This window comes from Eulemur rufifrons, chromosome 30 (genome assembly GCF_041146395.1).
Source record: "Eulemur rufifrons isolate Redbay chromosome 30, OSU_ERuf_1, whole genome shotgun sequence".
NCBI classification, from domain to species: Eukaryota; Metazoa; Chordata; class Mammalia; order Primates; family Lemuridae; genus Eulemur; species Eulemur rufifrons.
Genome location: NC_091012.1, coordinates 55275044 through 55300063, shown reverse-complemented (window position 1 = coordinate 55300063; position 25020 = coordinate 55275044). Strand labels below are relative to the sequence as shown.

At 36.0% G+C, this 25020-nt stretch overlaps 1 protein-coding gene across 1 annotated transcript; it reads right to left on the bottom strand.

Annotated features, from left to right (window-relative positions):
- Positions 1-1051: 1051 nt before the first annotated feature.
- Positions 1052-2615, bottom strand: CT83 (cancer/testis antigen 83). The gene is made up of 2 exons (XM_069464210.1): positions 2541-2615; positions 1052-1357 (listed from the first exon to the last, which is right to left on the bottom strand). Exons 1-2 carry the CDS (start codon positions 2613-2615, stop codon positions 1052-1054), a joined length of 381 nt encoding a protein of 126 aa, XP_069320311.1.
- Between the last annotated feature and the right edge of the window lie 22405 nt (positions 2616-25020).

The window sequence follows — 25020 nt, the reverse complement described above, 5'->3', positions numbered from 1 at the left end:
TGATTGAAGATGAAAAGAGTGAATGGATTAAGGCATTTCTTTAATGTATACTGGTAATTTATTTTGTGGGGAGAGAGTATGAAGGAAGGTAAATAGATAGGCCTGTAATTGAACCATCTCAGTGAGGGGTGTGTGTGTGTGTGTGTGTGTGTGTGTGTTTATATAAAAGATTAATTTGTGTTTGATATTTTGAGGGTTTTCTTTGAGGGTAGGTCTAATGCTGCCAGTGAACTTCAAGAGATTGTTATTATTTCTTTAGTTATATTGGATTTTATAAAATATTATTTGAAATAGATAACTACAGCTTAGAAAGACTTTTTTTCTTAATTTTAATCCACAATATGTTACATGCATTCTACCATGATATTTTGGTGCTGTCTGAGGAGTGGATTTTTCACCAAATAGAAAAATGCATGCGATTTTCTATTGGTGACTCTTGCAACTCAGGGAAGATTTAGGCATTTTAAATGAAAGAATATCTAATTGGGAAGAGAAGGGAGGTGGGAAAGGGAAGAAATCCCTTTTAAAATCTGACCACAAAGAGTAGGTAAGAGTTTGTGTCATTATCTTCACAAGTGTGTAAAGCATAGATTTTTAATGGAGTGCTTAGCATATTATAGGGTGCTCAATGATAGCTCTTATTATCACCCAGATTCAGCAGTGGCAAGAAACAGTATGCATAATGGAAAAGAGTTCCATCAAATCCCACTTACTTTAATGCAAACATGGAGACAATTGCAGTATTGTACTGTAAACCATTAGAGAAAACTGTTTTTCACACTTGAGTGAAATTAAAATCATTATATCTCAACTATGTTTTTACTGTAGCTTATTTTAAAAAAACTTGTAAACTATTTCTTTCTCTATTGTGCTTCCATTCCTCCCCCAGTAAAATATATATTAGCATAATGTAATCAATTCTTTAAATAAAATGTGATTAAGCAAATCAATAAATATCTGGATTTTTGTATCTGACTTGCCATCCTTTCCCTTTTAAATAATAATCCATTTGGTATAAACACATAATCAAGTGAATGCACTCAAAGTGTCTTTAATGATTGCCTCCACTGTCATTACATCTTGTAAGCTTTTCAGTGGATTTCCGGGTAACTAATGCATCATTTATACCCTTGGTAACTAGGAAATGTTCCAATTCAGCCAGCTTGTATTCCACGATCCTGAGGTTTACCAAAATTCGCTTCTGCATGGCTATTGAGTGTGGGAAATTATTTAAGATATCCCGAGAGAGACTGTTGACTGAAAGACTCTTATTAGTATTGCTCTTAGTTGACCCAGTAGAAGAGGTTCTTACTAGTGCAAGGGCAGTTGAATTTGATGACATTTCACCAATGTTTCTCTGTAAAGGAAGTAAATTATACATATTTAGTTTATTGAATTTAGCAATTTCCAAATACTACCAAATAACGACTTGGTTAGTCTTGGTTACCAAAATGAACTGATTTCACCAAAGAGCTAGAAATTAAAAATGTGTTGAATGACTACTTTGACTCATAAATATATTTTTCCAAAATGCTGACTGATTAAAAAATATATGAAAGATCAACCCAAGTGCCCATCAATACATCAGTGGATTAATAAAATGTGGTATATGTATACTATGGCATACTACTCAGCCATAAAAAATGGGGAACTAATACCTTTTGTAACAACCTAGACAGAACTGGAGACCATTCTTCTAAGTGAAGTATTGCAGAATGGAGAAACAAATACCACATGTACTCACTATTAAACTGAAACTAAGCAATCAACACTTATATGCACATATGGAAGTAAAACTTAATGAAAATCAAGCAGGTAGATGGGGGAGCAGGGGGTAAATCCATACTTAACGGGTACAATTCACACTATCTGGGTGATGGACACACTTATAACATTGATTCAAACTGTACAAAAGCAATACATATAACCAAAACGTTTGTACCCCTGTAATATTCTGAAATAAAAAAATATATGAAAGTAGACTTGTAGTGCCAAAGTGCCATATCCTTTATTTACATTTCTTGGGCAGTTTAGTAGGTCTACATATGGACTTTGTTTTTGAACCTTATCTAAAAGCACTTCACTTGTGGCTTTAAATAACAACAGGAAATCTGTATTTACCCTGAATTATTTGTGAATGCCCAGAAAGCTCCCATACTGACGGCAGGAGAAGGAAACAGACACATGGTGAGTGGAATAGGAGAGAAGAAAAAGAGAGAAAGTACAGATTCTCAAAGTGAGAGGTGATGATGGGGAAGGGGCACTTTCAGCTGCGCTTTGGTCCAGGTGAGTGAAAAGCTGACCATATCACTTAGCGACTTGGGGCTTTTTACAACAGATGACAACTGTTGAAATTACTGGTCAAAATGGAATTGTGGGAGTAAGGAATAAAAGTCTGGGACGCTTTCAAGTGAAAAAGAGGAATGAGGTGGTTTCCCCTTAACTTTTATTTTACTATTTTTCTACTCTCTTACACACTCACCAATCCATATACTCATCTAGCTTCAACTAATTCCATTCTCTCTTTCATGTATCTTTACCTCAAAACCATATTTCCAGATGATAATTAGCAAGGTGACCAAAATGCAGCTCCATAGGATTAAAAAGCTGTCCATGGCTCCTCTTCTGCCTCTTCTCTCTTCTCGGGAACGGAGGCACTCAGCTGGCAGTTGGGAAGCAGGGTGCCGCTAGCCTCCCAGATTTGGGGTGCTGCGGGCCAGGATGCTAGGGGTCCCGCACTGCCTGGTGCAACTGAGATGCTCTCAGATGTCCAGCTTTATATCCTGGAGAGGGCGTTGGGACCTCACAATTGGGCACGCACGTGGTGGTGATACGTCACAATCTGCTGACGTAAAACCTGGCCTGCAGGAAACCTGGCAGTTAGTAACCGCCTACCTGCAGGAAACTGGCAGTTAGTAAGGTTAGTGCCCGAGCCTTAGAGAGGAGAGTGAGAGACAATGAGAGAGTTCCAGTTGAGGATTTCCTGGAAGCTGAAATGTGGTAGAAGAAAGTACAGACTATAAATGGACTGATTAAATATAAAATTTTAAACGCTCCTATTTCCTTTTTTGTAAAAAAAAGAAAACGTTTGTCTTTGCTCCATTATTCATTCAAAAATCGAAATGTACTGTAAAATACAGTTGCCCACAAATTCTCTTTGCCACAAACTGCCTCCTCCACACTTCCATTGCTATTCTAGGATTGCCTCCAAACTAACATTTGGATAATTATGTACGTTTGTGTCATTTTTACAGTTTAAAAAGTAATTTCAGAGACATTTTCCCATATAATCCTCACAACAGATTTGTACTAAAGGTATTTTTAATACTGCGTCTATTTTTGCAAATGCAGAAACAGGTTCAGGTGTTAAACTCATTTAAAACTAGTACCAAAAGGAGGACTTGAATCCATGGAGTATGAGCCCTGAGATAAACTACCCCATTCCCTCAGCCCCATCCCTATCCCTGTGATTTACATTTCCTATCTCACTTGTGAGAATCAAGTATTTAATACTTTCCAACCAAGAAATTGAACAGTGTATATGGAATTTTACTAATGGGAAGTAACAGATACAGGAATCATTGCACTAGAAAAGTTAGGGTTAGGGTCGAAGATGACATTGAACTAAAGACCCAGAACTAAAACAGTAGCCAGAGTAATCTCAAGTTAAGTGTCCAACTGCAATCCAGTAACTCTGCTTGGGGAATAACTCTCATATTCATACCTATGGGAATGAGAGGAATTACATTTTTAAATTGTTTTATATCATGCCATTTCCTAATTATTAGTTCAATGCTTAAAGTTTTATTCATTCAAAAAATATTAAATACCTAGATACTGGGCACCATGCTATATTTTGAGAATCCAATTATGAGTAAAAATAAAGTCTCTCCACCTGCAATGTGCACTCTAGTGTTGGAGACAAACGTTAATCAAAGTTGCTGTTTACTTTGGTCCTGGACATGGCGAGTTTGAGGTGTATTCCCACCAGGAATGAATGAAAGTTCTGTTGTTCCAAATTCTTGCCAGCATTTGGTGTTGTCAGTGGTTCGGATTTTGGCATTCTAACAGGTGTTTAGGGATATCTCATTGTTGCTTTAAGTTGGATTTCTCAGATGATATCTGATGCTAAATATCTTTTCATATGTGTATTTGCCATGTCTATATCTTCTTTGGTGAAGTTTTAGTAAAGGTTTTTGGCCCATTTTAAAATCATATTCTTTTCTTATTGTTGAGTTTTAAGACTTTTTTGTATATTTTAGATAGCATACCTTTATCAGATATCTTTTGCAAATATTTGGCTTGTCTTTTTATTCCCTTGATAGTGTCTTTCACAGAGCAGAAAATCTTAGTTTTAGTGAAGTCCATTTTATCAATTCTTTCTTTCATGGATTGTGCCCTTGATGTTGTATCTAAAAAGTCATTGCCAAACACGAGATCACCTAGATTTTCTTCTATGTTATATACTATGAGTTTTATAGTTTTTAATTTACATTTTGGTCTGTGATCAAATTGGAGTTCATTTTTACAAAGAGTGTAAAGTCTGTATATGGATTTATTTTGTGCACGTGGATGTCCAGTTATTTTAGCACCATTAATTGAAAAGCCTATATTTTCTTCATTGTATTGACTTTGTTCCTTTGTCAAAGATTAGTCAACTATATTTATGTGGGTCTATTTCTGGGCTCTCCATTCTGTTCCATTGATCTATTTGTTTATTCTTTTTGCCAATATCACACTGTCCTGATAACTATGGCTTTATAGTAAATCATGAAGTTGGATAATGTTAGTCTTCCAAGTTCTTTCTTCTCCTTCAATAATAGTGTTGGCTATTCTGGGTCTTCTGCCTCTCCATATAAACTTAAGAATCAGTTTGTCAATAGCCAAAAAATAACTTGCTGGAATTTTAATTTGGATTACTTTGAATCAATCAATCAATCTTGGAAGACTTGACATCTTCACAGTATTGTCTTTCGATCTATGAACATGGAATATTTCTCCATTTATTTATTTTATTTCTTTCATCAGAGTTTTATAATTTATGTTATACATTTTATATTAGGATAACTAAGTATTTCATTTTTTGGGTGCTAATGTAAATGGTATTTTTTAATTTCAAATTCCACTTGTTCAATACTGGTATATAGGAAGCAATTGACTTTTGTATATTAACTTTATATCCTATAAACTTACTGTAATTGCTTATTAATTCCAGAAGGATTTTCTTTCATAAATTGTTGAGAATTTTCTATATAGATAATCATGTTATCTGTGAACAAAGATAGTTTTATTTTTTCCTTCCCAATGTATACCTTTTATTCCCTGGTCTTGTCTTATATTATCTAGGACTTCCAGTACAATGTTGAAAAGCAGTGGTGAGAGTTGATATCCTTGCCTTACTTCTGATCTTAATGGGGAAGCTTCTAGTTTCTCACTATTAAGTATGATGTTAGCTGTAGGGTTTTTCTTTTTTAGATATTCCTTATCAATTTGAGGAAATTAACCTCTATTCCTAGTTTACCGAGGGTTTTTTCTTAAATCATAAATGGATATTGGATTTTGTCAAACTCTTTTCTGCATCTATTGATATGATCATGTGATTTTTCTTCTTTAGTTTGTTGATGTTATGGTTTTTGATGTTTGGTTAATGTAAATTAATTGGTTTTTATTCTTGGTTAAATAGTTTTGGTCAGATCTTTTTAAAAAGAACAAAATACTCTGACATAATTCAAAATGGTTTCTTTTCTAGTCTTCCTGCTGGAAGCATTATGGGATTTTTCTCCAATATTCACAGGGTGAACCTGATAGAGCTCAAAAAGGTAAAACTCACAAAAATGCTGGGACCTGTCTATGGATGGGTCCTCCTGGAGCTTTTGAGTCTGAGACTTGTCCACACTGAGTGTCCAGTAATTCTTTAGTTACAGTTTGGATTTCCCTACTCTAGCACCATGGAGGCTCCTACCTGCAGTTTCTGCTCCTACCTTCAAGTTTCTTCTCCAGTAACTTGTGATTCTCTGTATTCAGCTATTAGTCTTCCCAGTTTTTTGAGATGGCGATTTGCTCTGTGACCTAACTTCTCTTACAGATCTAGGAAGAGTTGTTACTTTTTCACCTTGTTCAACTTGTTTTAATATGGAATGGCAACTTCTGGGCTTCTGCTAGAATGGAAACTGGAAGTCTTAAATAATTTCATTTTGCTAACATTTTGTCAAAGATTTTTGTATCCAATTTCATAAGAGAAATTGGTCTATAGTTTTCTTTTTAATAGTGTTTTTCTCAGGCTTTAGTATCAGGGTAATGCTAGCTTTATAGACTGTACTAGGAACTGTTATGTCCTCTTTAAATTTTTTGGAAGAGTTTGAAAAGGATTGATGTTAATTCTTTAAATGTTTTGTCCTCCCCAGTAAAGCTATCTGGTCCTGGGTTTTTCTTTGTTGGCATATCCTGGAGAATGTTGCATGTGTACTTTAGAAAAATGTGTATTAAGCTATTGTTGAGTGTGCTGCATGTGTCCAGTTAGTCTATAATGTTGTCCAAGTCCTCAATTTCCTTATTAATATTCTGTCTGGTTGTTCTATCCATTTGTGAAAGTGAGGTATTAGAGTTCTCCAATTATTATTGAAGACCTCTTAATTTCTCCTTTAAATTCTGTTAATGATTTCATCATATATTTAGGAGCCCAGGTGTTTCATGCATATATAATTGAAACTGTTTTGTCATTATATAAAATCCCTTTTGTCTCTTGTAACAGTTTGTGGGTTGATCTATTTTCTCTGATATGAGTATAGCCACTACTACTCCATTTTGATTGGTATTTGTATGAATTATCTTTTTCCATCCTTTAAAAAATTTTTAAATATATGGGTATTTTATTTTATTTTTTGTAATTTATTTTTATTTCAGGATATTATCAGGGTACAAACATTTTGGTTACACATGCCTCACCCAAGCGAGGATTAGAGGCATGCCCTTCCCCTCTACAACGCTCACCGTGTCCATTAGTTGTGAGTTTACCCTCAACCTCCTAATCCCTGGAGAATATTACTACCATGTGAGCACCATAGTGTTGATCAATTAGTGTCAATTTGATGGCGAGAACATGTGGAGCCTATTGTTCCATTCTTGTGATACCTCACTTTGGTGCATGGGCTCAAGCTCTATCCAGGAAAATATAAGAGGTGCTAGATCACTGTAGTTTCTTATGATTGAGTAATATTCCATTGTATACAGATACCAAATTTTAATAATCCACTCATGAATTGATGGGCATTTGGGTTGTTTCCACATCCTTGAAATAGTGGATTGTGCTGCCATAAATATTCGAGTGCAGATGTCTTTATTACAGAATGTCTTTTGCTCTTTTGGGTAGATGCCTAATAGTGCTATTGCTGGATCAAATGGTATTTCTATTTTTAGCTCTTTGAGGTCTCTCCAAATTCTTTTCCACAAAGGTTGTACTAATTTGCAGTCCTACCAGCAGTGTAAAAATGTTCCTGTCTCTTCACATCCTTGCCAGAATTTGTTGTTTTGGGATTTTTTGATAGAGGCCAATCTCACTGGGGTTAGGTGATATCTCATTGAGGTTTTGATTTGCATTTCTCTAACGATTAGAGATGTTGAGCAATTTTTATATGTTTCCTGGGCATTATTCTGTCTTCTTTTGAAAAGTTTCTGTTCATTTCCTTTGCCCATTTGTTGATGGGGTTGTTTGATTTTATGTTGTTGATTTTTTTTAAGTTCTAGATAGATGCTTGTTATCAGCCCTTTATCAGATTTGTAGAGAGCAAATATTTTCTCCCATTCTGTAGGCTCTATTTGCTCTAATGATAGTTTCCCTGGCTGTGCAAAAACTTTTTAATTTGATCAGATACTATTTATTTATTTTTTTGCTGCTGTGATTGCTTTGGGGGTCTTCCTCAAAAACTCTTTTCCTAGGCCGATGTCTGAAAGAGTCTTCCCAACATCTTCTTCTAGAATTCTTAAGGTTTCATGCCTTAGGTTTAAGTCTGTTATCCATCTTGAATTGATTTTTGTGAGAGGTGAGAGATGGGGATCCAGTTTCAATCTTTAGCATGTAGCTATCCAATTTTCCCAGCACCATTTATTGAAAAGAGATTCTTTTCCCCAGTGTATATTTTTGTCTGTTTTGTCAAAGATTAGATTACCGTACGTGGATGGTTTCGTCTCTGGATTCTCAGTTCTGTTCCAAAGGTCTATGTTTCTGTTCTTGTGCCAGTACCATGCTGTTTTAGTTACTGTAGCCTTGTGGTACAGCTTCCAGTCTGGTAGACTGATACCTCCAAGTTTGTTCTTTTTACTTAAGATAGCTTTGGCTATGCGAGGTCTTCTTTGGTTCCATACAAAGCATAAAATTATTTTTTCTAAATCTGTAAAGAATGATGATGGTACTTTGATAGGGATTGCATTAATTCATTAGATCACTTTAGGTAGTATGGACATTTTAACTATGTTGATTCTACCAATCCATGAACAAGGTAGATTTTTCCATCTGTTTACGTCTTCTACAATTTCTTTTCTTAGTGTTTTGTAGTTCTCCCTGTATATGTCTCTCATATCTTTCATTGAATATATTCCTAGATATTTAATTTTCTTTGAGGCTATTTGTAAAAGGTATTGTGTTTTTGATTTGAATTTCAGCTTGACCATTTTGGCATATATGAATGCCTCTGATTTGTGTGTATTGATTTTGTGTCCTGAGATTTTACTGAATTCATTTATCAATTCAAGGAGTCTCTTGGTTGAATCCTTGGTGTTTTCTAGATATAGTATCATATCATTGGCAAAGAGCGAGAGTTTGATCTCATCTACTCCCATTCAGATGCCCTTAATTCCCCTCTCTTGTCTAATTGCTCTAGCAAGGACTTCCAGCACTATGTTGAATAGAAGTGGAGATAGTGGGCAACCTTGTCTGGTTCCAGTTCTAAGTGGGAATGGTTTCAATTTTTCCCCATTCAGTATGATATTGGCCATGGGTTTATCATAAATGGACTTGATAATTTTAAGGTATGATCCATCTATGCCTATTTTGTAAAGAGTTTTTATCATAAAGGTGTGCTGGACTTTGTCAAATGTTTTTTCTTCATCTATTGAGAGAATCATATGGTCTTTGTTCTTGCTTTTATTTATGAGGCGAATTGCATTTATAGATTTGTGTATGTTAAACCAGCCTTGCATCCCTGGAATAAAGCCCACCTTGTCATGTTGAATTATTTTTTGATATGCTGCTGAATTTGATTTGCTAAAATTTTGTTGAGGAAACCTATGTATGTTCTTAGATCTAAAGTAAGTCTCTTATAGACAGCATAGAATTGGATCTTGTTTGTTTTTTTTGTCCATTCTGCCAATCTTTGTCTTTTGATTGGGGTGTTTAATCCATTCACATTTAAAGTTATTACTAGTAGATAGCACTTTTACCATTTACTTATTTTTGTCTCCATGTCTTATAGCCTTTTTGTGCTGTTTCCTCCATTTCTGCCTTCCTTTGTGTTTAGTTGATTTTTTTGTAGTGATACATTTTGACTGTCTTCTCATTTTCATTTGTATATTTTGTATAGATATTTGTGGTTACCATGGAGATGAAATATAACATCCTAAAGTTATTAGAATCGATTTTGAATTGATACTAACTTAACTTTGATTGCATTAAAAAATGCTCCTTTACAACTCTCCTCACCCCACTTTATGTTATTGACATCACAAATTACGTCTTTATATATTATACACCCATTAACATAGATTTATGATTATTTTGTATGTTTTTGTCTTTAAATCATGTAGAAAATATCAAGTGGATGTACACATTGAAGGTACTGCACTACTGTTTTCCACATTTATCCACATATTTACTTTTACTGGAGAACTTTATGTTTTCATATGGCTTTAAGTTACTATCTAGTATCTTTTTATTTCTACTTGAAGGATTCACACTAGCATTTCATGTAGGGCAGGACCAGTGGTAATGAACTCCTTCAGTTTTTGGTTATTTGGAAATGTCTTAATTTCTTCCTTACTTTTAAATAATATTTTTCCTGGATATGGAATTCTCAGTTGACAATTTATTTCTTTCAGCACTTTAAATATATTATTCCACTGCCCTCTGGCCTGCAAGATTGGTGCTGAAAAATCTTCTCATAATCTTATTGGGAATCACTTGCATATGGTGAGTAACTTTTCTTTTGCTGCTTTTATAATTCTCTCTTTGTATTCGTCTTCCAGCTGTTTGATTATAATGTATCTTTGGCTTTATCCTACTTGAAGTTTGTTGATTTTCTTGGATTTGTAAATTCATGTATTTCCTTAAATTTGGAAAGTTTCCAGGCATTATTTCTTCAAATAATCTCTCTGCTCCCTTCTCTCTCTGTCTTCTTATAGGACTTTTCTAAAGCATATATTGGTCCACTTTATGCTGTCCTGTAAGTCCTTTAGGCTTTGCTCCTTTTACTTCAGTCTTTTAAAATTTTTACTCCTCACATTTGATCATTGCAAATGTCTTAAACTTTGCCAATTCTTTCTTCTGCTAGTTCAAGTCTTCTGTCAAACCCCTCTAGTGAATTTTTCAATTCAGTTATGTATTTTTCAGCTCCAAAATTTGTTTAGTTTTGTAGAAATTATTTCTATCTCTTTGTTGATGTTCAAAATTTGTTCTTGTATCATTTTTTATTGTTTTCATTGGTTCTTTGCCCATGTTTCTCTTTATCTCTTCAAATATATTTAAGACAGTTCTTTTAAAGTATTTGTCTAGTAAACCTGATTAATGTGTTTATTCAGACTTAGTTTCTTTAGATTTATTTTGTTCTTTTGAATGAGCCAGATATTCCTGCATGCCTTTGTATCCTTTGTTGACAATTGGGTATTTTTTTTAAAAAAAAGACATCTCTCACAGTTCTTGCTGACTCATGGGGAAGACCTTCAATAACTGGAGAGCCCCTGAGCCTTGGTATCAGTCCAACATAAAGAATAAGATCTTCTCAGTCTTTTCTAGGCATGTGTCCTGTCTAGGCCTCTGTATGTGCTTTTATTTTCTTTTTTCTTCAGTTTCTCTTGGCCGTCTTTATATATCCTAACTTCCCAAAGTGTTTCACCTTAGCTTCTTCTGAGAGGCCTTAAATGTTCAATTTTATTCCTCTACCTGCAAATTTTTGCCACCAGGCATCCACGAATCTGCAGTTTTTACATGCTATGGCACCCACCATTGCCTTACATGGCTTCTAGACTGAGATCCAAAGAATGTATCTGTTCTGCATCTGAGCTCCAAGTCCAGCAAGACAGAAAGTAGTCACTTAGGCAGCCTACAGACTGGCCAGAGTGTTGCAAACAATTTCCATTCTGCTTCTTTTGCCCAGTAGTTGGAACTGGAAATTGGGCTGCTGCTTCTTAACTTCACCTTTCCAGGGAGAGGGTAGGGAAAGGGTAAGTGAAAATACCACAAAATTTTCTACTGTTTTTAATGTGGCTTTTTCTTGATTGCGAGATTGCTTGGCTGCTGTAGATCTCTGGCTTATGGAGCTCTTATAAAGTTATTTTAGTTAGTCTTTAGCTGTTTATCTTATATTTACGTGAAGGAATGAGTCCATGGAGCTTTCTAGTCCACTATCTGTTGTCATCAGTCACTAACTATTGATTTTTTAAACACAACAGTTGGTGTAGTAAGTTAAAATAAAATCTTCCAACCTATTAGAAACTAATAAATAAATAATGAAATATATGTCACATGTTATTAACTTTCAATTTTCTTACTTCCTGATTTTCTTTTCCTTTCTTTCTTTTATCATTTTTTATCAATAATTTGAAAACTCCTTGCTTTGTTTCCACACTTCAGGGAATAATAATTATCTTTCAAAGGGTATGGCCTTGGAATTGTCATTCATACAACTTATTGTTTAAACCAGCTATAGGTACTCTTTTGTATTTTTGTATGTATGTGTCAAACTGGGGTTTCCTGCCTCTATGCCATCTCCCAAACTTATGGAAGAAGTATAGTTAGCTTTTAAATATATATATATATATATATATGTGTGTGTGTGTGTGTATATATAGTTACAGTTATATTGTATAACTATATATATAATTATATATGGCTCTTGCTCACTTTTGTTTCTCTCTTTTTCTATCTTTTGGTAAATAATGAAGTTTAATTGATCAAAAGATTCTTTTTTGGGAATCAGGAAGATGGCCAACTAGAGTCAAGGCTTGTTGGACCTCCCAAGTAGAGGAGTTGAGGTTTGGACTGAGAGAAGAAGAGGATGATAGCTAATTGGGAGTGGACCACAGGGTTTGACACCAGTGAAATCCAGGACACAACCAGCAGGAAATGAGCTGAGAGAGAGGAGGATAGAAAGGAGAAATTGGCACGAACCAAATTAAGGGAGTTCCAGAGCCCAGGGAAAGGGTAAGAGAGTTTTTTTCCCTTCTTCCACCCGGGTGCCTCAGGTCTAAAATGGAACACAGGGCTTTCATCCCATGGGGGAGGGCCATGAGGAACCAGAGAGCCCCTCCCCCCCCCCCCCCGCACTGAGTGACTGAGCCTGCCTCCGGTGGGGAGCGCACTCATGGCCCAGCCAGTGCTGAGTGACTGAGCCCATCTTGGGGAAATGAGGAATGCACTTCTGGCCCAGCCTATGCTGAGTGACTGAGCCTGCCTCAGGCAGGGAGGAGTGGACTCCTGGCCGAGCCTGCCTCCTACAGATTGGCCACCACTGCAGCACAACTCAGAGAGGAGGAGGGCAAACTGGTGCTCCCCTCCAGCTCAAGAGCAGTACAGGAAGACCATGGCCCTTCCTCCCCCACCACAGGAGCTGCTCGAGTGACTCCTTTTCAGTGCTGGGGCAGGGGCTGTGTCTCTACCCTGAGCCAGCAAGGCAACCTCAGTTGGTGACCTTCTTGCCCACAGGCATTTAGCATGCCCGCCTGCTGATGGCATAGGCAGTGGGATGGGGAGGCAATGTGGGAGAGGTCCCAGTCTCAGGGTCAGTTGGTGAATGAGAGCCCATGCCCATCAGGTGGCACAGGAGAGCAAGGGTCCATAAGTGTGCCCCCTCCTCACCTCCCTCGGAAAACTGTCATATTTTACTTTATTGAAACTGGGAGGCTCAATTTGCATAAGTACTGGTTCCCATGGCAACCAAATGCCTCTAGTGTCTCAGGCTGAATCCGAGTATCTGCTACTATCCCGCAAATCACATTAGTAGGGAGTTCAGCTTGATCCAAAAGATGCTTGAGCTACCACTATTCTCTTGGTGGGAATGTCCCCTTGCAGAAGTTTTCTGGGGTTAGAGAGCAGATTCTCTGGTTGAGTGGGGCCACTTAAGCCCCTGCTGGGCAATTTAGCTCAGAGGCAGAGAACTGGTCTTTTAATCCCTGCATAGCCCTTGTGAGCATTTGTGGAGCTGGAGGGCAGGCTCACCCAACCTAACATGCTCAGCCTAATTCTCCCACCCACCTTTTCTGTCGTGGTGAATAAAGGTCTCACCTGGAAATACCAGGGCCCCACCTACCAGCAGGGGCATCAGAGGGCTTCTCAGGAGGAGCTAGAGCTGGTCACAGGATCCAAAAACAACAGTGCAGCTTGTTTCCTCCAGCAAACACTACCAAACAGGGAGGTCAATTTGCATGCCAGTTACAGCCATTTTACTGACTCAACCATAGAGGATGTGGTTGATTATCATCCACAACCACCACCTACTGACCCAGAAATTAAACTGGGCATGTCATTAACTAAACAAAAGAAAATCCAAAAGAAAGAAGCAATATCTGCTCCAGATGAGAAGGAACCAGTGGAAGAACTCTGGAAGTATGAGGAATCAGAGCAAAAGGTCACTCACAAAAGGGAACACCAGATCCCTAGCAATGGATACCAACCAAAATCATAATACTGAAATGACAGATGAAGAATTTTGAACATGGATTATAAGAAAGCTTAATGAAATACAAGATAAAATAGAAACAAAACACAAAGAAAAACACAAAAACAATGCTGGAAATGAAAGAAAAATTCACTAAAGAAATTGAATTATTAAAGAAATATCAAACAGAACTTATGGAAGTGAAAAATGTATTCAAAGAATTACAAAACACAGTGGAAAGCCTTAAGAACAGGTTAGATCATGCAGAAGAAAGAATCTCAGAGCATGAAGACAACACCTTACAATTAAACAAGCCAGTCACAGAGATAGAGCAGAGAAATAAAAGAAATGAGTAAAGCCTACAAGCAATATCAGATTTTTTTTTTTTGAGACAGAGTCTCACTCTGTTGCCCGGGCTAGAGTGCTGTGGCATCAGCCTAGCTCACAGCAACCTCAAACTCCTGGGCTCAAGCGATCCTCCTTGCCTCAACCTCCCGAGTAGCTGGGACTACAGGCATGCGCCACCATGCCCGGCTAATTTTTCTATATATATTTTTTTAGATGTCCATATAATTTCTTTCCATTTTTAGTAGAGACGGGGTCTCGCTCTTCATCAGGCTGGTCTCGAACTCCTGAGTTCAAACAATCCGCCTGCCTCGGCCTCCCAGAGTGCTAGGATTGCAGGTGTGAGCCACTGCGCCCGGCAAGAAATATCAGATTATGTGAACATGCCTAACATAAGAATCATAGACATCCCTGAGGATCAAGAAGAAAATACACAAGGGTTGGATAATTTATTAGAGGGAATAATTGAGGGAACTTTCCCTGGCCTTGCTAGGAATCTAGGTATCCAGGTACAGGAAGCTCATAGGACTCCTGGGAGATTCATCACAAAGAAAAATACACCATGACACATAGTCATCAGAATGGCCAACATAAACATGAAAGAGGCACTCCTATGAGCTGTAAGGTGAAAGCAGCAGGTGACTTACAAAGGAAAACCAATCAGACTAACTGCAGATTTCTCATCTGGAGAGAGATAATTGCTGGATCATATGGTAGTTGTATTTTCAGTTTTTTAAGGAACTTCCATACTGATTTGCATAATGGCTCTACTAGTTTACATTCCCACCAACAGTGTATAAGGGTTCCTTTTTGTCCACATCCTCACCAGCACCTGTTATTGCCTGTCTTTTTGGTAAAAACCATTTTAACTGGGGTGAGATAATATCTCATTGTAGGTGTGATTTACATTTCTCTGTTTAGTGATGTTAAACATTTTTTCATATAATTTTTGGCCATTTGTATATCTTCTTTTGAGAAATATCTACTCAGATCTTTTGCCCATTTTTAATTGAATTATTACTATTATTTGTTGCTATTGAGTTGTTTGAGCTCTTTATATATTCTGGTTATTAATTCCTTGTCAGTTGGATTATTTGCACATATTTCCTCCCATTCTGTGGGTTTTCTATTTACTTTGTTGATGGTTCCCTTTGCTGTGTAGAAACTTTTTAGCTTGATGTGATCGTATTTGTAAAAATAGTTTTTTTGAGGTAGGGGGATGTGTGTGTATGTGTGTGTGAGTGAGAGAGAGAGAGAGATGTGCTAAAAGAGATTTATAAAGCAAAATATAAGATAAATTGTAACAAAAAGAAACCTTACAAATAGCTCCAAAAAAGTTCTGGGGAAGACTATTCATTACTTTACATTCATTCAATAAATATTTACCAAATACCTACTCTGTGCTAGGCACTATTCTACACTGTAGAGACACAGTAGTGAACAAAACATATAAAATTACTTCTTACAGCTTATATTCTATTGGGAAACTATATATAAATCCCCAGACTGATATTATTTATATGTTTATAGATTTTCAAGGAATATATAATTATCCAGCAATTTAAAAAATCAGATTATGGTAAAAGACAGAATATTTCCTAATGCTTTTTTGAAGCTAGCAAAACCCTTATATAAAATCTTGCCAAATATAGCACAGATGATTTGAAGTCTGATTCATTTAAAATGGGGAAAAAATTCAAAATAAATCACTATGCAAATGAAATATGGACAATATTAAAATTAAAATAATATCACCAAATATAATTTGTTTCAAGAACATCAGAATAACAGCATTAAGACATCTCTTAGCATATCACACCCATAGGTCAAAAGAAAACTAAATCTTAAGACTATGCCAACAGATATCCATAGAGGCATTTGCTAAATTTCAACAGCTATTTCTGATTAACAAAACAAAGCATTAATTTTCAAATTATTTTTTGAAATTTGATTGATTTCAAAGCTCTTGTGTTTTCTACTCCTCCACTCTGCTTCCCCATAAAAATGCAACTTAGAACAACAATATGTCATTGTGTGTATATTTATTAAAGTTTACATACTGCTTTCTCATTGGGTTCTTCTAACAGTCTGTGAAATATAAGCAATCTTATTTTACCTACTGTTAGGGAATAAATAATAAGACAAGGATCAGGAAAGTTAAAGGACCTACCCGAGGTCACATAGCTGGCCAAGGGCAGGGCCTTGACATCCATCTGGAAGATTTTTCTAATGCACTGACCTGATATTTGAGTGGTTAAATAACAGAAAATATTTTAGAAGGAAATATTCTATTTAGTAAAATTAAGCATTTGGGCATGAAAGAGTAGGCCCCTAATATTATGATATCCAGATAAAAACAATAACCAATGTCATCCATAACAATGAAACACTAGAGATAGTATCATTAAAATGAGGAGCAAGACAAGCACGCTACATCAGTCCAAGGTTTAATACTGGTGTAGGAATTCCAGTGCAGGCAATAAGAAATAGCCATATAAAACACCTAAAAGATTCCACATAAAAAATTTTGAAATTGATGAGAAAGTTTAGTGAAGTGCCTGGATACAATACAAACGGATAAAGAGCTTTCTTACATGCTGATAATAACTAGTTAGAAAATGTAGTAGGAAAAAAAGACTCACAATGACAACATAATATACAAAATATTGAGAAACAAACAATAAAAACTAGCTGAACAAAATTACAAAACTTTACTGGGAGAGATACAAGATTTACGTAAACGTAGAAGAATAACATGTTCCTGGATAGGAAGACTAAATACTATAAACAAACATGCCAAGTTTTCTAAATCTCAGATGTAAGTTTACTGTAATTCAGATTTAAATCCCAACAGAATTTTTGAAACCAGAGAAAACAATTTTAACATTCATCTGGAAGTTTTTAAACATGCAATATCCAAGAAGTTTTCGAACAAGAAAAATAAAGAGAGGATACTTGCTTATGTAAAAAATGTATCAAAAAAACATTTTCTAAAGCAGTGTGGTGTTGGAACACGAATATGTAGACATGGAAATAGACTGGAAAACTTAGAACAAAGATGAATATTCTAATAGATAATTGGTGAAGACATGAAAAAAGAACAACAGTTGACAAAGACATTATAATGTCCAACCTAATGAGTAATCAAAGAAATGAAAATTAAAGTGAGACATATGTCTATATACCTATATAGATATATATTTGACAGATATTTTAAAAATAATAATTCTGAGTGAGCATGGATACTCATTTTGCTATTAATAATAGGAACAGCAATTGGCTCAAATGTTCTCAAAAGCATTTATCAAAATATGTACAAAACCTTTAAAGTATTCATATTCTAGCAATTTCATGCCAGCAATCTATACTAAGAAACTATTCAGAGATGGAGCTAAATATGCACATCAGAAATGATCATTTTTTTTTTACTTAAGCAGTGAAAAACTGGCAGGTATTGAAATGTCTATATGTCAATGTTCAAGGAGTATCATTGATCTTTTGTCTTTTTCATGTAGATATTTCAGGTTATAATTTTTCCCCTGAGTAATTCTTTTTCTGTGACCCATAGATTTTGATCACTTGTGTCCCCTTTGTTATTCAGTTCAAAGAATTTTTTGATTTCCATCTTAATTTTATTCTTGACCCAGTAATCATTCAGCAGCAGGTTGTTTAATTTCCATGACTTCATGATTGATCTCTACTTTTATTACACTGTGGTCTGAGAAGTTACATGGTATAATTTCAATTGTTTTTTACTTTGTTGAGAACTGTTCTGTAGCCTAAAATATGAACAACATTGGAAAATGTTCCATGTGCTGTTGAGAAGAATGTGTATTCTGTAGTTTTGGGGTAGAATGTTCTGTAAATGTCTGTTAAGTCCATCTGATTTAGAGTTTGGTTTAAGTCTATTGTTTCTTTATTTTCTGCTTTGATGATTTGTTGAGCTCTGACAGTGGCATGTTCAGATCTTCAGCAATTACAATGGTGCTATTTATTTCTTTGCTTAGCTCTAGTAAAATTTCCTATGCGTATCTTGGAGCTCTTGTGTTGGGCTCAATTATATGTAGGATTGTTATGTCATCTTGTTGAATTGTTCCCTTTACCATGATATAATCACTCTCTTGGTCTTTCTTTACCTTTGGTGGCTTAAAGTCAATTTTATCTTGTATGAGAATGGCTACACTTGCTCTCTTTTAATTTCTGTTTTCATGGAATATTTTTTTCCATCTTTTGATGTTGAGTCTGTGTTCATCCATGTGGTTTAGACGTGTTTCCTGGATATAGCACATACTTGGGTTGTGTTTTTTTTATCCATTCAACCAGCCTATGTTTTTTGAGAGGAGCATTTAGTCCATCAATGTTAATTGATAGCACTGATTTGTGAGATGTTTGTCTGTTCATCCTGTTCAATAGTGCCTTATTACTTTTTTTTTTTTTTTTACCTCTTCTTCTATTGTTGTATAAGAGTCATGAGTTTGGGGGTTTTACTTTGGCAAATTTACACTGGTGGGTGTCTGCTGTGCTGATTTGTATATAGTGCTGTTCTGGGTTTTTCATGAAATGCGGGTTTGGTCATGACAAATTCCCTCAGTGTTCACTTGTGTGGTAAAGATTTATTTTCTCTGTTGATTATGAAACTTAGTTTTTTAGGATACAAAGTACTAGATTGGTAGTTGTTCAGCTGATTGAAGATGGGGCCCCAGCGTCTTCTGGCTTGTAAGATTTCCACTGAGAAGTCTGCAGTTAGCCAAATAGATTTTCCTTTGTAGGTTATTTGATGCTTTCTTCTTGCTGCCTGCAGAATTTTCTCCTTCATTTTGACTTTGGCCAGGTTGATCACTATGTGTCTTGGAGATGACCTATTTGCTATGGATCTTCCCAGTGTTTGATATCCATCTTGTATCTGTATGTATGAATTTCTGGTGATACCAGGGCAGTTTTTCTCAATAATTTCTTCAAATAAGTTTTCCATGATTTTGTCTCTTTCTTCTTCTCCCTCAGAGATACCTATAATTCAAAGGTTAGTTTGCTTCGCATAGATCGATATCTCTCTCAGTGACTGCCCGGGCATTTTTATACTCTCCTGGGCCTCTTTGAAAAACTGGGTTATCTTGAGAGTCTTGTCTTCAAGCTCTGAGGTTTTTTCTTCTGCTTGGTTTAACCTGTTCTTAAAGCTTTCCAGCACCATTTATTGATAAAAAACCCTCAACAAACTAGAAGGGGCATATGTCAGAATGATAATAGCCATATATGACAAACAAACAGGAAACATCGTAATAAATGGGAAAAAGTTGAAATCATTCCCCATAAAAACTAGAATAAGACAAGGATGCCCACATCTATTCAACATACTGCTGGAAGTCCTAGCCAGAGCAATCAGGCAAGAGAAGAATACTAAGGGTATCCAAATTGGGAAAGGGAAGGTAAAACTATTTCTCTTCACTGATGATATAATCTTGTATCTAGAAATCCTGGAGATTCCACCAACAGTCTCCTGGAATTGATAAATAAATTCAGCAAAGTCTCAGAATACAAAATCAATATACGTAAATCAGTGGCATTTCTATATACTAACAACAGTCAACCCAAGAGTGAAATCAAAGACTCAATACCGTTCTCAATAGCTACAAAGAAATTAAAATAGCTAGGAATATACTTAACCAAGGATGTAAAAGATCTCTACAAAGAGACCTATGAAACTCTGTGGAAAGAAATTTCAGATAATACAAATGAATGGAAAAACATATCATGCTCATGGATTGGCAGAATCAACATTGTTAAAATGTCTATGCTGCCCAAAGTGATTTACAAATTCAGTGCAATCCCTATCAAATTACCAATATCATACTTCACAGATCTAGAAAAAATAATTCATTTCATTTGGAACCAGAAGACAGCCCAAATAACCAAAGCAATATTAAGCAAAAAGAACAAATCTGGAGACATCACATTACCAGACTTTACACTACAAGACTATAGTAATCAAAAGAGCATGATATTGGTACAAAAATAGAGACATAGACCAATGGAACAGAGAATGCAGATATAAAATCAACTATGTATACCCAACTAATCTTTGACAAAACACACAACAACGTACACTGGGAAAGAAGTCCTATTCAATAAATGGTGCTGGAAAAATTGGATAACAACATGCAGAAGAATGAAACAGGACACCTACTTCTCACCACCTACAAAATTAATTAAAAATGGATAAAAGACTTAGATCTAAGGTATGAAACCATAAGAATTCTAGAGGAAAGTGTAGGAAAACTCTTCTAGATATTGGCCTGGGCAAAGAATTTATGACTAGGACCCCAATGGCAGTCATGGGAACAATTAAAATAAATAAATGGGACTTGATTAAATTAAAAAGCTTCTGCACAGATGAGGAAACAATCAACAGAGAAAATTTATTGTTTTGGGACTTTTTGATAAAGGACATTCTCACTGGGGATAAGTGATATCTCATTGTGGTTTTGATTTGAATTTCCCTGATGATTAGAGCTGGCGTGGATGCACAGAGATAGGAACACTCACACACTGCAGGTGGGACTGCAAACTAGTATAACCTCTGTGGAAAGCAATATGGAGATACCTCAAAGAGCTACAAGTAGAACAAGCATTTGATCCAGCAATCCCATTACTGGGCATCTCCCCCAAAGAACAAAAGACATTCTATAAAAAAGACATCTGCACTAGAATGTTTATAGCAGCACAATACACAATTGCAAAGATGTGGAAACAACCCAAATGCCCATTAATACATGAGTGGATTAATAAAATGTGGTATTTGTATACCATGGAGTTCTACTCAGCCACAGAAAACAATGGTGATATAGCACCTCTTGTATTATCCTAGATAGAGCTGGAACCCATTCTGCTAAGTGAAGTATCCCAAGAATGGAAAAACAAGTACTGCATGTACTCTCCATCACATTGGTACTAACTTATCAACACTCAGGGGCTCACATGGAAGTAATATTTATTGGGTGCTGTGTGGGTGGGAGGGAGGTGGTGGGGATGATTAAACTCATAACTAATGGGTGTGGAGTGCACTTTATGGGGGATGGGCCTGCTTGTCACTCTGGCTTGTGCGATGGAAAGGCATTATATGTGAGCAAAAATTTGTACCCCCATTATATTCTGAAATTTTAAAAAAAGAAAAGAAATAAATAAATTGGAAAAGAAATTATAAAAGCCAGATATGGCAAAATGACAGCAAACATCATGCTGAATGGGGAAAAATTGAAATAATTCCCGCCTAGCACTGGAATCAGACAAGGTTGCCTTCTATCACCACTTCTATTCAACATAGTGCTGGAAGTCCTAGCCAGAGCAATCAGACAAAAGAAGGAAATCAAGGTTTCCAAATAGGGGCAGAAGAGGTCAAATTATTGCTTTTTGCTGATGATATGATCTTATATCTGGAAAACTGCAATGATTCTGCTCAGAGACTACTGGAATTGGTAAATTCAGCAAAGACTCAGATTAAAAAATCAATGTACACAAATAAGTAGCATTCATATATGCCAACATTCACTCTTAGATACTTATCTGGGCATGAAATCCTAGGTGGGCAATTATTTTTCCCTTGGCTATTGGACGATAGATGTTCAGTGTCTTCTATCCTGTATTGGTGATACGAAATCTGCTGTGAGTTTGACTGCCATTTCATTAGGTACCATATCTTTGCACAGATTATTTTTAATGTTTGTATTTGATATTCCACAGTTTTCCCACCTTCTTTCCATGTATCAATTTGATTTATCTTGATGGAGTCTTTACTTTTTTAATCTGAGAACTCTTGTTTTCTTTAAATTCTGGAAAATCATCACCAATTTTCATTATTGCTTCTTTGTATTTTCTATTCTCTTTATTTTGGGAATGCTTGTTAGATATGTGTTACACTTTTTCTTTAATATTTTTATGTATTTTAATCTTTCCTCAATATTTTCTACCTCAATTATGCATTGAGTTTATAAATTCAGTGACACTATTTTTATTTCTGGAAGTGGTATTTGATCTTTGCAAGTATTTTCTTTGTTTTTCCCCCTATAGTTTGTACTCCTATGAATAATTTAATCAATTCATATGTATTTATTTTTAGTATTTTTAAACCTCAAGATTACTGTTTATTGCATCTGCAGAGCCTCTTTAGGGTAAAAGATATATGTGTGACTTATATTGTGTGTTTATTATATGAGTACATGCATACTCATTCATGTTCATTATTGAGGCAGTTTTTTTTTTTTCCTGTGGAAGTCCCTGGTACTCTGGTTTGTGAAGATGTCCCTAGAAAGAAATTTTTGCCTGCTAAAGGTCCCAGGGATTTCACATATCAAGAAGCAGTTTTCAATGTTAACCTTACCTTGCATTCCTGTATCACATGTGTAGTATAAATACAAATTGTATACGGATAATTTATTACAAGCTTAAAGCTTTCATTTCTCATGATATACTTTTTTGTTTGTTTTGTATTCAGAGAGCAGGACAGAGACATGCTTCCTGGAAGTTTCCCTGGGCCATTGGGCAGAGGTATCCTTTCCCTAGTCCTCTATTTCCAGAGTTCAACTTATAATGCTGACTCTCTGCAGGGCTCTCAGTTAAAGCTATCTGCCTTACAAAGATACAAGGTCATGATTCCTTTTCCTGTAAAGGCCTTAACAGCCTAGCCCACGGCTGTAAAGGCCTATGACTAGTTCAGATTGGTAACCATAATACCAGCTAATATACTCACCACTCTGGTTTTGAGTTCCTCCTTCACTTCTGGCAGCTGGGAATTTTGCTATTAAGATTTATTATAATTATTAAAATAGTTATATTGTATTCAGTATTTTTATGTCCTCAGAGCAGAGTTTGGTGTTAGGTCATTTTGCCATGTTGATGGAAGCACTACATAAATTACTTTTTATTGTTAAAAGGCTGCTGTTCTCATGTATTTCAGATAACATCAATTCCATTTTACTCTAAATTATATTGTAATAATTCAGTGAGGTGTATATTAAAATTTTACTCAGAAAAGAATAGTAAGGCTTTAAAGAAAGAAGTAATTAATTAAACTCTACCAGTTACTAAGAAGATCTAATGAAATTTAATGCTGGACAAAAATCTAGAAAACTCTAAAAATAGTAATAAAATTATTCCTTTAATAGGTTTATTTACTTAAAATCACCTATGGATTTTGAATGCTCGTTGCTATCTTTTTTTTGTTTGTTTGTTTGTTTTTCAGCTCATTAAGGGGGTACAAAAGATCAGGCTATATACATTACCCATGCCTCTCTATCCCCCCGAATCTGAGCTTTAGTTGTGTCCATTCCCTAGACAGTGCACATCACTCTCATCATGTAGGTGTGCACTCCTCCCCTCCCCCCACCCCATCCCCCCCAGTCAGAACTTCAATCGTGTCCATTCCCCAGGCAATGCGCATCGCACTCATCAAGTAGGTATACACTCATCCCTTCCACCCAGCCCCGACCTCTGTCCAATACCCAATTGGTGTTAATCCCAAATGTGCACTCAGGGAAACCAGTTTGCTGGTGAGTACATGTGGTGCTTGTTTTTCCATTCTTGGGATACTTCACTTAATAGAATGGGTTCCAGCTCTCTCCAGGAGAACCAAAGAGATGCCATATTGCCATTATTTCTAATAGCTGAGTAATATTCCATGGTATACATATACCACATTTTGCTAATCCATTCATGAATCAATGGGCATTTGGGTTGTTTCCACATCTTTGTGATTGTGAATTGTGCTGCTATAAACATTCGGGTGCAGGTGTCTTTTTTATAGAATGACTTTTGTTCTTCTGGGTAGATGTCCAGTAATGGGATTGCTGGATCAAATGGTAGGTCTACTTGAATCTGTTTAAGGTATCTTCACATTGCTTTCCACAGGGGCTGCACTAGTTTACAGTCCCACCAGCAGTGTATGAGTGTACCTATCTCTCCACACCCACGCCAACATGCATAGTTTTGGGACTTTTTGATAAAGGCCGTTCTTACTGGAGTTAAGTGATATCTCATTGTAGTTTTGATTTGCATTTCCCTGATGATTAGAGATGTTGAACACTTTTTCATATGTTTGTTAGCCATTTTTATATCTTCTTTTGAAAAATTTCTATTCATGTCCTTTGCCCACTTTTTGATAGGGTTGTTCGATTTTTTCTTACTGATTTTCCTGAGTTCTAAATAGATTCTTGTTATCAGTCCTTTATCTGATGTGTGGTATGCGAAAATTTTTTCCCATTCTGTAGGTTGTCTGTTTACTCTTGTGACTGTTTCTTTGGCTGTGCAGAAGCTTTTTAATTTGATCAGGTGCCATTTATTTATTTTTGTTGCTGCTGTGATTGCCTTAGGGGTCTTCTTCATAAATTCTTTGCCTAGGCCAATGTCTGTAAGAGTCTTTCCTACGTTTTCTTCTAGAATTCTAATAGTTTCTGACCTAAGGTTTAAGTCTGTTAACCACTGTGATTTGATTTTTGTGAGGGGTGAGAGCTGTGTGTCCTGTTTTAGTCTTCTACATGTGGCTATCCAGTTTTCCCAGCACCATTTATTAAATAAGGAATCTTTTCCCCAGAGTATGTTTTTGTCTGCTTTGTCAAAGATTAGATGGCTATATGAGGATGGTTTTATATTTGGATTTTCTGTTCTGTTCCACTGGTCTGTGTCCCTGTTCTTGTGCCAGTACTAGGCTGTTTTAAGAACCACAGCCTTGTAGTAAAGTTTGAAGTCTGGCAAATTAATACCTCCCATTTTGTTTTTGTTGTTTAAGATTGCTTTTGCTAAACGGGGTCTTCTCTGGTTCCATACA

Bases quoted from the DNA above. Each gene is read 5' to 3' on its own strand.
- CT83 (XM_069464210.1), bottom strand. From the start codon at position 2,615: ATGGACAGCTTTTTAATCCTATGGAGCTGCATTTTGGTCACCTTGCTA. The intron at 1,358-2,540 runs GTAAAGATACAT...CTTCCTTTACAG, and splicing joins TCTGGAAATATGGTTTTGAG to AGAAACATTGGTGAAATGTC.